Source organism: Gadus morhua, chromosome 8 (assembly GCF_902167405.1).
Source record: "Gadus morhua chromosome 8, gadMor3.0, whole genome shotgun sequence".
Lineage (NCBI taxonomy): Eukaryota > Metazoa > Chordata > Actinopteri > Gadiformes > Gadidae > Gadus > Gadus morhua.
The window spans coordinates 1934342-1949341 of NC_044055.1; the positions used below are offsets into that span (position 1 = coordinate 1934342).

General features: G+C 46.3%; 1 protein-coding gene across 1 annotated transcript in view; it reads right to left on the reverse strand.

Moving 5' to 3' along the window:
• st6galnac3 (ST6 (alpha-N-acetyl-neuraminyl-2,3-beta-galactosyl-1,3)-N-acetylgalactosaminide alpha-2,6-sialyltransferase 3) overlaps positions 1-15000 on the reverse strand; it is a 53991-nt gene that overhangs the window by 7771 nt on the left and 31220 nt on the right. Inside the window, exon 4 of the mRNA XM_030363775.1 lies at positions 1644-1751. Coding sequence (XP_030219635.1) covers positions 1644-1751 — 108 coding nt within the window. The remainder of the gene's footprint in view (positions 1-1643; positions 1752-15000) is intronic.

The following is a 15000-nucleotide window of genomic DNA, read 5'->3' on the forward strand; positions in this document are numbered from 1 at the left end:
CACAGGCAGAGAGAGACAGACAGACAGAGAGAATGCTCAAATAAGAAACAAGGATAGAGAGAGAGAGAGAGAGAGAGAGAGAGGCAGAGACAGCTAGAGAGAGAGAGAGAGAGAGAGAGAGAGAGAGAAAGAGACAGACAGAGCGACAGGGAGAGAGACAGACGGAGAGAGAGAGAGAGAGAGAATGCTCAAATATGAGACAGAGATAGAGAGAGAGAGAGACCAATACGCAGAGGGAGAGAGACTGATACAGAGAGGGCCAGATAGAGCAAGAGAGAGACAGACAGACAGACAGACAGACGGACAGAGATGAGGAAAGGGACTGATTATAACGGCCACATCGACGTGTTCGGGAGAAGCAGCTGGGGGGAGAAGACTTCCAGAATAGTCGCCCACGTCTCCCACCCAGGCAATTACTACTCACCCCGTAGCCACCGAGATGAAAGGGAAAAAAATAATATATATATATACAAATACAAAATAGTAGAGGGGAAGGGAGAAAGCAAAGATAGTGCGACATCCAGGGTTGGAGCTTGTCCCCAGAGACCTGCAGGTTATTCTACACTCAGAGACACAATGGTATTCACTGTGCATTGTGTGTGTGTCTGTGTGTGTGTGTGTGTCTTGAAGGGACTGAATTATGCAGATCATGGCCTTTGCATGCAGTTTAGCTGACTGCGGTGGTGGCATATTATGCAGACAGACATGGATGTACCGCATGTATAAATTAAGTGGAGTTCCACCGACCAGAACCTCTCACAAACAAACCCTTTCCCAGACACCAGAGGAGAGAGGACAGCTGACCGCCCACCACAACACATCCAGACAGAGCAGGGTTTGAAGGGTCGGCCTAGCTCAGGAGGTAGAGCGGTTGCCTTGTAACCGTAGAGGTTGCTAGTTTGATCCCCAGCACCTCCTAGCTGAGTGTCGATGTGTCCCTGGGCAAGACACTCAACCCTAACTGCTCCTGACGAGCTGGCTGTCGCCTTGCATGGTTGACTCGGCCGTCATTGTGTGTATTAACTAGAGCTGTCAGTTAAACGCGTTATTAACGGCGTTAACGCAACCCAAATTTAACGGCGTTAAAAAATTTATCGCGCGATTAACGTAATTTTTTTATTAAAAAAAAAAAAAAAAAAAAAATTTTTTTTTGGCTCAAAACAAAGAAGCAGTAGCCTGACTGCTATGTTCAAATGACATTTGTTCAAAGCAGTCGTTTATTTGCACTATAGGCTCTTTTTTTGTATCGTCCTGTTTTGATCAGTATATGCCAATGTTGTTATCAATAGAAAATCATTTGCACAAGGCAAGCCGATGCACTTCATCATGTTGATAAGAGAATTAAAATGAGAAGAATTATGGGACAAAAAAATCAAGGGATATTTAGCATAGAAAAAGAATTTGCGATTAATCGCGATTAATAATAGTTAACTATGACATTAATGCGATTAATCACGATTAAATATTTTAATCGCTTGACAGCTCTAGTATTAACCGATGTAAGTCGCTTTGGATAAAAGCGTCTGCTAAATGCCCTAATTGTAATTGTCTGGGAGACGTTCACGTTCACACACAGGGATGGAGGTCTGCTGTACCGTCCCACAGAGAGAGCGGAGTCCCATCTGAATCTGGGCCTTACGTACCTGCAGTAGGTGTCGTTAATCATGCCGTAGACGTGGATCTCTTTGCACATGTCCATGGCCAGGATGAGAGTGAACCAGCCCGTGCTCAGGTAGGAGCCAGACTGGATCCTGAAACAACACACACACACACAAGGAGGTTTTAAATTCCGTGGAAAGGCGAGGATGCCCTCTTTTCTATCTTTAGACGTTGTGTGTTGATTTTGTATTCCATCCCATCCCCGCCCAAAGAGGAATTTCTGGGTCTAGGGCAAGTTCTATTTTACAGCTTATTATTATGTATGTATTTCAAAACCACAAGCAACACTTTAGTTGGATATGTGTGACATGCTGTGCCTATGACATTGGTGTCATAACAATGTGACAATAAATGAGTCTAGTCTTTAAGCTATAGCTTTTATGTTCAGGTAACATTTTGTTGTTTACAAGCATATCAGCACACTCAAAAGTATAAATCAATCATTACAATTATCCAGTTTACTTTACAAATAAAGGAGGTGGATATGGAATGAAAACCAATCCGACCTGAAAAACAACACAATCTAGTCATAACACGGAGCGAAGCTCAGCATCTCACGCGTCAATATCTAAATGACCCCATGATAAAACTGAACCTGCATTTTTTTTTTTTGCACGCAGCAAAATTATAATGATGATGTTGACTTTCATATTCGTAGACAGGAGGAGGTAATGCTTTCATCACTACACCTCAGCCAACTTGTCAATGGCTCCCTAACATATTCAGAAAGAACCCACAAAGTGTTCAGATGTGTCAAAACTTGAAAACTCAAATTGAAGAAATATTGAAAAAATAAATCGCTGTAGTCACAAACAAAATGGAGGACAGAGAATGTTGACACACACGTCACCGGCGTAGACTTCAGCGCCATTCGCATCCCCAATGGATGGCTATTTCACTGTTCACCCGTGTTGTGAATGACTCTGAATGTATCTTTGTGTGAGATCGTGTCATGTGATCACTGAGCAGTAGTCATCAATGCCGTGACATCAGCTGACAGCAAATGGTCCTATTCTGAACAAATCTCTGTTTACAAGTCTGTTTACGAAAGCACTAATGCACACCACACACAAACTCGCACGCACACACGCACGCAATCTCTCTCACACACAGACACACACACAATCACACTCACACAGACACACACACACGCAATCACACACACACAGACACACACGCACAGCCAAAAAACCTGAGGCTTGAGGAGCACCAATAAGCTAGCTTCACAGTGTGCATTTTAATTGGCTTGTGTTCAGGGTCTCACTGGCCTGCACTCAGAGACACATGAGCCACAGGTCAGGGTGGAAGTGGAGGCGCAGCAAGGCAATTTGTTTGTAGGACGGACAGTCGGGCAGCGGGGAAAGGGAAGGGAGGGGGGGGCCGGCACATTAGAACGGATACACACTCTGAGCCGTCAGGGCTGTCAACGTATCAGTGTTACCCTGCATTATTCATTCACCATTTGCCACTCGAGCAGCCCGACACTGCGAACACACACACACACAGACACACACACGCATTAACATACTTACACATGCAAACACATTCACACACAGAATAAACACAAACGGTGCGCACACACGCTCAAATAAAGTCACCCAGACACACACACACACACACACACCCAGACCCACACCGAGACATAGCCTACACCCGTTCACGCACGCGCATAAACAGACAAAACCCAGCGCGTTTCCCCCCCAGCAGAAACATTTCTTGGAGGAATAAACACGGGGTGAGGCCGTGTTGACCTGCTGAATTACATCTCAGAAGGAAATGTTTGGTGTTTGAAGAGGAGAGACACGACCAAGGTCACCAGTGCTGCGCCACTCTGTGGTGTTTGGCTACAGCGCCGTTACAGCGCGCCATTACAGCGCGCCACTCCAGTGCCCAGAGCCGCGTGGGGCGCCTCCGAGCCCGGCCGCAAAATACATGCACCGCCGCGGTACATAAGGGAAAACAATTAGCTTTGTTTTTCTGTGAGCAGAGACACAAACAGAAGGGCGGCGGGCGGCGCCCTTCTGTTCTCTCGGGCGGCGCCGCCCGCCGGCCGAGAGAAACGACGAACCAAACTTTGGTTCGTCGTTTCTCTCGGCCGAAGGACCAAAGTTTGCTTTGTCGTTTCTCTCGTTATTCCTCCGCTCTCTCCTGACCTGAAGCCGGGGGGCCGGGGAGATCGGGGGCCGACGCGATGAAGGAGAGCGGTCATGTTGCCGTACACGAGCGACCGGTTAATGTTAAGCGAAGGGACGTCGGGGAGACGTCAGATCAAAGCCGACCCGTAGCGTCCCGCTCTCGCCGTCTGCTCGACAGGACGGCGAGAGCGGGACCTTCACGACGGCTGAAGGTCCCGGGCCGGACCGCTTTCCCCTCCGGGACGTGGAAAGTCAACGGGAATCCATGTTGGGAGTTCATCCAGTTTAGCTGAATTGCCGTTTGTCGACTTTAAAGCTCGGGCAAAATTGATAATCTCACAGTGCATTTACCTCACTAATAGGTGATGGATGGCTATGCCATTTCTGACCAATTACACTCAAATCGTGGCTCTTAAATCCTACCTCAAGCAAGCCTTAATGTCTTGATTAGAGTGTTTTAATCAACGTTTTCATTTGCTTGATTGCGCAGATTAAAAAGGATTATTCATTCGTAGGGATCTTAACTTTGCAGCCCTTGTGTTGAGGACCAGGTCCACAGCAGTGGCTCCTGGGTTACCGGTCCTCTCCCTCAGGTATCATGAAAGTGTGCGCCTGTTATCTGACAGCAAACCGTTTGAATGTAGTGACAAACCGTTGATAAATATCGATGAATAATGCAGCAGCTGGGTCTCTCTCGTGTCTCCCGGTACCCAGAAGTACCGTGTTAGCATTAGAGTGGTTTAGCTTGCCATTTAGTGGGAGTGCTATAATATATACTGCTGTCAAATAAACTCAATGTATAAGTTCAACAACAACAACAACAGCAACAGTCAGCGGCCCGGTGCTGCCCTAGTCTATAGTCTATATCACACCTCTTCTTCTTCTTATCGTGTCGACCTATTTGACCAAACACAGTTTCCCTGAGACCACCCGATCTTCAAGCCAGGCAGAGTTTTCTCCCTCCCTCCCTCTCTCGCTCTCTCTCTCTCTGGCTCCCTTTCCCGCTCTTCAGAAGGGGTCAAAAGCTTCGTATCTACCATCTATCTCCCCCTCTTATCTTTTCTTTCTCTACTCTCTTCATCTGGACAAAATTGCCACTCAGGAGAGGAGGAGTGGGTACATAGTGAGGCTGATAACCGGCGGATCCAACAGCCAGCTTACTTACTTCTTACCGGAGAAGATGGCTCTCACTAGCTTGGGCCTGGATTTATACGGGGAACGCTTCGTTACTTTGGTGTAGTCAATGGTTTACTTCACAGGGACTGTGCACAGCACTGCAGCTGGGCCAGAGTAAGCTACAGAGCTCATTTGCTAATCTGTTGTCCCTGGGTAAAAACAAGAAAATTAGCAACGACAATAGCACATCACAATTTAGAAACAGCCCATGACATATAAGACGGCTTCATACAGAATATGCATAACATACTCTCCAGGTTGAGAAATACAGAGGTGGAGATCAGTGACAACTGTTTTCAGTCGTGTTATAAGGGATGTTTTGAAAATGCTGGCGCTTGTGCATTCTCAGACGGGAGGATTGAATCAAAGGTTGTTGATTTGATGTTAGCTACATGACACTTAAAAAGGAGAGAAAGATTGGTAGTACTGGCTGACGATGCAAGGTTTTCTCTGGGGGAAAGGGTTGGAAATTGTAATAATATGCGCCTCACAAAAACATTTCTACATGCAGGAGCCTGAATTGGATCCAATCGTATCGTGTCACTAGAATCCAACCAGCCGTCTTCATGTTCTGATTTGTGTATATGTCGCCGGCGATTACATGGCAGCAATTTACCTGGGATGAGCACAAGCCATTGGGTCTGTGCTTTTATCCAGAGCCTGGTACATTACCGTGAGTGCACACATTCTACGCTTTGACGAACAGTCCCTGGGAAATATCCTTTGACTATTTTGCATGAGAAAAGAAAAAAAGCCAGGCGAGCTTCTAGACAACATCACGTGAGTCTCCCTTGCTCTCACACACACACACACACACACACACACACACACACACACACACACACACACACACACACTCACACACACACATACACACACACCATATCTCCATATGTTATTTTAATGACACATGAGCGATTTCCCCTTTCATGGCGGACAAACCTCCTTCCGTTTCCTTCTTCCGAGGTATCAAACCGACGGCCTCAGGGAACAAAACCCTCCGACTGAAGCCAAGCGTGGAGGAAATATAAGCTTTGCTTTTCCTTAAGTGGTGTCTTATGCACACACACTCTCACACACACACACACACACACACACACACACACCGAACACACACACACACACACCGAACATACACACACACACACACACACACACACACACACAAACACACACACACACACACACACACACACACACACACACACACACACACACACACACACACAGACAAATACACAGACAGACAGACAGACAGACACACACACATACACATACAGACAGACACAAATACACATACAGACACCACACAAACACACAGACACACACACAGACAAACACACAGACACACACACACACACACACACACACACACACACACACACACACACACACACACACACCGAACACACACACACACACACACACACACACACACACACAGACAAATACACAGACAGACAGACACACACACATACATACACATACAGACAGACACAAATACACATACAGACACCACACAAACACACAGACACACACACACACACACACACACACACACACACACACACACACACACACACACACACACACACACACACACACACACACACACACACACACACACACACACACACACACACACACACACACACACACACACACACACACACACACACACACACACACACACACACACACACACACACACACACACACACACACACACACACACACACACACACACACACACACACACACACACACACACACCACAGCCATGTATTCTGACAGCATGCTTGCTGAGCCGTCTCGCCACTCTGCCCCCGGTGGCCAGTAAGGGGACGGCGGCGTTGTTAAAGGAGCAACAACCCGCCGTTGGTCCCGGCCGTACGCATGATGCATAACGCCGGAGGAACCCGACCCGACCTGACCCGCGGACACAGAATCCACGCTCAGAGGCTGGTCTAGAGAGTAGGCTTAAGGCGCACGTTGAACGGCGGAGCTATGAACGCTTTGAGCGCTCGCGGGTAGATACCCGAGGACCGCTCGGCTATCGCTCTCTGACATTGTGCGGTGCGTTGGGTCAGGTGGAGCTGCTTACATCTCCCGATGGCTCGGGTTCTCTGTAAGTCACTGTAGGCGTTCCGATCCGGAAAACATCAAAACAGTTCAACGTCTGTAAAAACGAATACGAGACCGTTGGGGTGACGCTCATGCCGTCGTTATGCTGCCGCGAGTCAACGCAGGCCTGGTGATGATAATAATAGAACAAACCCCTGCTGCTCCGCGGTAACAATGCCTTTCGGTTGTCTCTGTGCGCGCTACCAGAAGTAAAGGAAGGGCTCTGCCGAAAGCAGCAGCAGCAACACGCAGCCCAAATACAGCAGCTGTCGTTGTTCCAGTGTGTCACCCCGGGCCAGCGTGTAAGAGCCTCCAGAACATGCAACGATCAACCCCTCTAATGATCCGCCACGCGGAAGAAAAGGGAAAATGTATCCGAGAGGATTGTTATTTGTATTGAATCCTTTAATGTGGAATCATAATGATTATGTTCGGTTCTCTGCCGGCTGTGAACAGCAAGGGGTCTTAATATTCGTGCACAGTTAGCAGAGGGAAATACAGGACGCTGTCTGGGACCCCCCGCTTCCCTTCATCAAGGCGCCGGCTCCCTGCCGCGCTTCGGTGTGGAAGGAGATTGGATCTCACTTAGGTCCTCGTTCGTTTTATTCTTTATTGCGATAGGGGTCAGGGAAAGAAAGAATTGGGAGGCTCAGGGAAATGATTCAAACGCAGCGACATGTCTCTGAAATGTATGAACGCAGGAGAAGAGTAGAATCCCGGGCGTGATATTGGTTGTAACGTTTGATTTATTTGATGAATTCTGGCTGGTTACATGAAGGCGATTTCAAAAGATGGATTCCCCAGTGATGTAGAAAGCAGTGTGTAGACCTGGTTGTGTATTTCGAGTTTAGTGTAGAATTGGACATTCTCTGTTGGCCCGTTTACCAGCCGACCACTTAAAATGTCGTTCTGCACAAATGTTATTGCAAAAATATGCTTAGTATTGTTTACTTGGGTTCTAATTTTATGTTGATTTTATTGAAAAATAAAAACACACATTATGGATGGTCCTGGCGCACATTGCAGACTTGTTTTTTGGGGTCGAATCTGTTGGTAACTCCAGCAATTCTACCATTTTATGCTTTAACTGAAAGATTAAATCTCCATAAATTTTGCATACTCTTATACTGAAAGAAGAGTGTGATAACAACTAGTTTCATAGTATTGCATTTCCTTTTGAATCTCTATTGAAGACGGAGACCCGACTGAGAATCAAATGAGGACATCTTAAAGGATGTCTGTGTAGTCCCAACGCCAGACCCGCTTTACTCTTTGTAGTTGTTGTTCCCACTCCTCGGAAAGGCTGGGAATAGCTAGGGGAAATGAGGGAAAGTCCACGTAGGTAATGGAGGGCTACGGGCGAGGCGGAAAGTTTTCAAACTAATTCACACACACAGACGTTTTATTAGACCTCACCTAACAAAGTTCAACAGAATTGACCGAAAAACAGATGGAAGTCCCGTTTTATTGCTGTGCCGTAGGAACAAACCCAATTAGTCAATAGAAGCTGCGCAGCAGAAGCGTACTTTCTTGCGTGGTTCATCATGTTTTACATCCCACTTGAGGGACGTTCATTTGGCAGCACACGTTGTAGGGTACTGAATAATTAGCTTTTCAGCAATTCAGAATGAAAGGACCTGCGAACTAAAACATTAGGTACATAAGGTACTAAGGAAGCTGTCAGCAGTATCTTTAGTGTTTCAGGTTGGCCAGTACCTCTGCCATATAAAACATAGCCCGGATGTTAAGTATCCTTCCATAAAAACAGGAATTATATTTTGGTTTTAGATTTAATTGAATTATAGTGATATGGTTTCTCGACATTCTGATCTGCATGCTTTTTGTAGGCTGGACGAAAGATAATGTTCTATAGAAAGTCACATTTCCGACTAGAACACGCATTCAGCATAAAACCAAAGAATTTATAATTAATGGAAAGAATATTATGAAATATTAATTTCTAATTCAGTTTTTATCCTCCGCCTTCAAGCGATGTACAGTTTGCCATGTCGACACTATTTACTAAAGTAATACAAAGACAGCAGTCGGGCATTGAATACAAATAACAGGCTGCAAACGCAGTTGGCGTTTTCAGCCAAATGTGGGACAGAGGTAGAATCCCTACCCACCGCTCGGTAGGGAAGACCTGCACGCAAGGTCACGGCACACAATATGAAGGTGAACATCTTATAATAAGCATGTCCATGAGAAGCCGGTCTACATTTTTATCGGGCTAGTGCAGGGAGAGACAGAGAAAAGATGCTTTCCCGGTTCTGCTCTCAGCGGTTCCAGCTGTGAGGAATTCCGTACGTTTCAAAATGGCCACTTGAGACTCCACTGGCAATAAATCCCAACCGTGATACATAAATAAACGATATAAATAATTGAATATACTGTAGCCGCTACTTCAGACCTGTGGGTCGTAACCACTCCTAATCACAGTTTCATAGTGGCATCGGTTTTATTTTAACACGGCTTGATGCTTCTCGGTAATTGAAATTCACGCTGCATTTATGTTTCATGACCGTGATTTACATGCTAAGCCACACAGCAGCATAGTGTGTCCTCCGTAGCAAGCATGTAGTGCACAACGTATTTATAAATTCAGCCTACTTGAACCGTCCGTACACATATTTACATACTCAAAGGTCTCTGAGGTCCTGCTAAAATAGAAAGCATTTCAATTTAAATACAGAATATATGAGCGCATTGTGCGACTGCAACTTCACAACGACAACAACAACTAAATAAAAGTCCAGCGCTTACAACGCTACAGCCAAGGTGAACGCTCATGTCGAATCCCATGAACAGCATGCTGAAGGACACACAGCCAAGTCAACCTTCTCAAATTATAACCCCACGAGTTAGAACCCCCCCCCCCCCCCCCCCGAGTAGCAAAACAGATTAAGATGCAACTCAAGGGAAGATCTCTCCGAGGAGGGGGGGGGCCGAGATCAGGACAAAGGCTCCACACCCAGAGTCACCAACAGAGCTACTGATTATCATTGATTTCAGAGCTCAATAATCAATTAATCCCCGGCACAGCGCTGAATAATGTAGCACTGCCTTCCTTCTGGTGTAGGCGCACCATGGGATGAGCAGAATGGAAAGTAATCCCATGCAGAAGTCCGATATTGAATTATGGAGCGCAGGCAGACCGTTAAGCCGGCTGGGGGGGCTCCCCTTAAAAGCAGAGAAGATTTATGACGCCTCGCAGAGAAAGGGCGGAGATCCGCCGTCGGAGGGGGAAATCGTTATGCCTTCGCAGACGGGGAAGGGCTGTTCCTGGGTTTATAGGACGCCGGGCCAATCAAACACCTCCGTGCAGCGGCGAGAGCTCCAGATTACACACCAGATAGACACTAGTTAGACCTGACGGGCACAGAAAGTAAAACAGTTGGACTGTTGGAGATTCTGGCTGCTGTTGAATGGCGACGGGGCAATTTACAGTAAAACATCTTTGGACCCTCTCTAACAAAGAATATTACTTTTTATTGGGAGAATGAGGAATCCAAAAGGGAAGATTCCTCTAATAGGCCACGCATCATGTGATGAACCAATAGGACGAGCCGTGTGATGAATCAGGTGACCCGATGCCAGGTTCGATGAAAGCATCGGAGCGGGCAAAACAACAGCGCCTGGCTGCATGGCACGGAGACAGCAGAGGGCCGGTCCCAGCATAGCAGGCCTTTCCAAAGGTGGGCTTCTAACGGTCGTTTTGAACTCTCAAAGTACAAAAGACCGAGAGGTTGAGAGAAAGCCCTTCATGGTGGTTCTGATGGGTTCAGTTCAGGTCCTTGTGCCTGTTTGTTCACTGCATAAAGAAACATTTCACCGCATACAGAAACGACATTAAAAGGGACTCCCAGTTGCCAGTGTTCCTTTTTGCATATTATTTCAAATGTGTTGTGATTTTTCCTTGGATGGAGACTCGTTTATAATTGGCAGAGGTGTGAGGAACACTTGGGTACAGCTGCATAGCAAAAGGTATTCTCATTTTTTAACGATGGGGAGCTTGACTTGAGAACAGTCAGATAATTAGCCAGCAGTATTTTTAGTTAGCCAACACATTTCAGCGCTATATAGTTTGTTTACAACCACTTTTGTTTTTATTAGAGTTGCCTGAAGCCCAGAAGAAGGTTAAAAATGGACTGCTATAAATATGCTTCAAAGAAGAAAAAAAGAAAGAAAGAAGAATGTATGTTCATAGGATAAGTTGTATCAAACACAAGGGTTTGCTCCCTGCTGTATTCAATTATTTCTGCAGCACAACTCAAATTCGTTCATGGTCGTGTGGATGATGACATTCAGGGCAATGCAAACCAAAATGAAGACGGGTAAGTGAAATCCCCTTAACGGAAACCCAGAAACTGATACCCAGCCATCCGTGAGTCCAGTGCGGGCGAACGCGATAGATAGAAAATGTAGTGTTCTTTTGCTCCTTTGGACCCATTCCAGTGATCCCACACACCATCAGCCTCATGACAAGGCCAATATCGGCAGCCAATGTTCCCTAGGATATGGGGACTCAACACTATCGGGGATCTTTGAGAACAGGGTGGAGAGGGCTGTCCAACCTCCAGACAGCAGCCGACCCGTTTGGAGCAAAGCTTTGATGCTATCCTTTTTAAGTGGCTCAACTTTCCTGTAAACGCCGTCAAACACGTTGGTGAAAAGCCCATCAGGCTATACCCTGTGGTTCTCCAAAGCCAACAGAGACACAACATGTTAGCAAGAGTTAACGTTGAAAGTGTTTTCTTATTCTAAAATCAGGGTTTCAGCATTTTTTTGGATTCATCTTGATGTTGGTATTTGGTAAAAGTCTCCTCTGTCAACCCCTAACCAACGTCATAACCAAGCGAAAGATAAACGTTTAAGAGCAATCAATGATCAATGATCGATTCATAAATTCATTGATCATCATAATTGATCAAATAAATTCACTCTCTCAAACATGTTTTGTTCATCACTTCTATTCCCTTTGCCTCGGTTCTTCAAAAGTTCAACATGAAACTTATGGCCTTGTAAAAAGTTCACATTTCTATTTTTTCATACAAATAAGAAATGTAATTAACTTGTCACTCTGAAAGCCCATATTTTCCAAGCAAATTGCAAAATTATTATTGGACACACTCGTGTCTTTTTCTTTTTTTCTAAATGTCTGCGAGCGGGCGTTCTCTTCGGGAAGACGGCTTCTTGACTATTTAACAGAGAAGAGTTTAATGCCACTGGCAAAGAACAAGTGATTGCTTCCCCCTTTCAGAAAGCCCTGGGAGTATAATCTGAAGTGACTGGAGCACATCCACTCCAGCGGAGGCAGCGGTTGGGAGTGAATCACGCGGCGTGCCCCGCTGTTCAGGACGTGACAGGAACCATTTAAGATACACTTATTGGTATTTCTCTCTGAGGATGTCACAAACGAGAGCCACGGCAGCCATGTTTTCTTGTTGCTCTGCGCTGAAGCGTGATGTTTATACCGAGCAGCGTGTCGAAATCAAAGTTTGATCGGTTTAATGCGGTTTAATTGCGGTCTGGGATATAGGTGTCAATAGAAAGGGACACCGACTCCAGGCCGAGCCAGGGAGTATTTCTGGGATCCTTTACTTTCGGTTTCAGCATCAGAGCAGGGAGAGAAGGTGACCCAGGTGAGGCTGTCTCTGGGGCTTCAGCAGACGTATGAAGACGGATCAGTTTTGCTTGTTTGCTAAGGTGTCAAGAAGCTCAGGATTCTGCACTCGCTGCACTTAAAATGTCAAGCGCAAGCTCGAGGGAAATAAAAAAATAAAAAAAAAGTTAGGAGGAGTGGAGGCAAGTGGTTAAAATTGACGGCACATACCAGTGAAACATTCTCGGGCAGTGACTAGAGCATTCCATCGCTTAATCTGATGCCAGGCCTGTTACACAGCCCCCCTTCCTCAAACACCGCTGGCGTATCCCATCTGTCGCTTCCACACCGAGTTGGGAAGTGGAATCACGCACTATCGCTAACCGCAGTGCGGGATTTCATTCGCATCCCCACCCAGTTCCCCTTGTTCTAGGAAAACCCTTCTTCTCTGGAAGTTAGAGCCATCGCGATCATCTCTTTCACTGTTGTGCTCTTCTGAAATCCATAGAAAGGGTTGTCCTGAAGCAAATCCGTTTTTTAATTGTGTCACGCACCACCGCAGAAGATCTGCGTCTCAGATCACTGCGTCTCGAGGAAACGTCTAACCCTAACCCTAACCCTAACCCCCAACTGTCAACTGAGATTCAGCGACCCCCAACACAAGTAGCGGGTCTGGGAAATAAATCTTACAATAAACTCTCGGAACTAGCACGCCGTGAACTCCGAACGCTTTCTCTCGATAAATATATAGACACTGCATAGGTGTCATAAAATCGGTGGTATTCGGAGATAAAACACGCCTTAACGGCGGAGGATAAAAGGTTTTCTCGGGCCCGGCCATGTTCCAAATGGCTTCCTCTGTGTCCCAGCGCGGTGGTTTCCTAGGAGTGCCATTATGTTATTACCTTCTTAAATGCTAATGGGATTTAAGGCACACTGCACATTGCCTTGAGCAGACAATTGCTCCCCCTCCCTCAGAAGTTCGGCTCATTTCTCTCTCAGATGGGGACGGGGGGACGGGGGGGTCAAGAGGACGTTATGAACGGCGGGGTCGCTGACCCCCCCTGCTTTGGACGGTGTAATGAAAGGCTTCTTTTGTTCCTCTTTTCTCCGTCCGACCTCGTCCACTTTCCGAGCTGAGGGGACGCGAGGTCAGTTTGGTTTACACTTTCTGACGGCATCTTTTAATAGGATCATCTCACGGCAATTACTGACTTTCGATGCAGATGTAATGTCATTACATGGTCGCTCGGAGAGAGGGGCGAAGGCGTCGGCGGGGACAGGGGGTTCAGAGCGGCACACTCTGCGTTTATGAGTTCCAGTCCTCTGTGGGGGACAGAACCACGCCGCCCGGGAGAGACAACACCACCCCTATATTGTTCTGTTTGACGGCACACGCCGATAAGCATGAAATTACAGCTATTTGAGATGGATCCTCATTCAGCCTGCTTTGTGTTTTCCATCTCTAAAGCCAGCTCCAGGTGTACAATGTGTGTATAGATATAAGGATAGCCATCTTCCGCAATCTTCAGCATTTTTTTTTTTTCAATCTCTTGACATCCAAAACGCGAAGCAATTACAGATAAGGTCACCTGCGCCACACATCGCAAACAAAAGAGTCGACTGCGCCGGCTTAGAGTCGCTTGACATTGAAGCCAATGGTCGCACGGTCGCCTCGACAGGTCGATTACATCGAAGCAAATTAAGCCCTCTGACAACTGCCTTTTGTACCTTTTTTTTGTCTGTGTTTGTGCGCAGTTAGCTCCAAGTGCTGAAAGCCAGAACCAAGAGAGGGAGGAAAGAAAAGAAAAGAAAAGCAGCTCAATGCCATCGAGCCAATCCTAATATCCGTTAGTGGGTCTCAATTTGTTCTGTTTCGGACGTGCTACACACCCTGTATCCGATAACATCATCACGTGTAACTTCAAAGTACTTCCTCCCCCTGGCCTGGGCAGAGAGAATGTATAATTGGGTGGAATATATCAGAGCGGAATGACAAAAAAAAAGAAAAAACCCTTTTCCATGGAGGGTCGTTACCAAGTTACGCGATTAAAACTATTTTAGCAAGCGGAGAAATCCCGGGGAGTGGTACTGCGACTGGAGCATGGAGTGGATGGTAGTAGAGATTAGGAAGCAGGATTATGGGGCCTCGACATTCATGGCAATACATTCAAATAGTTGTTCTTATTTAAAACACATATTTTTAGGAGGCCTCGGAGGGTGACATATCTGGTCTCAGAGCTTAGCCAGATTTAGCCTCGACTCACGCTGATTAATTGAGGTTACGAAAATGTATTTTCG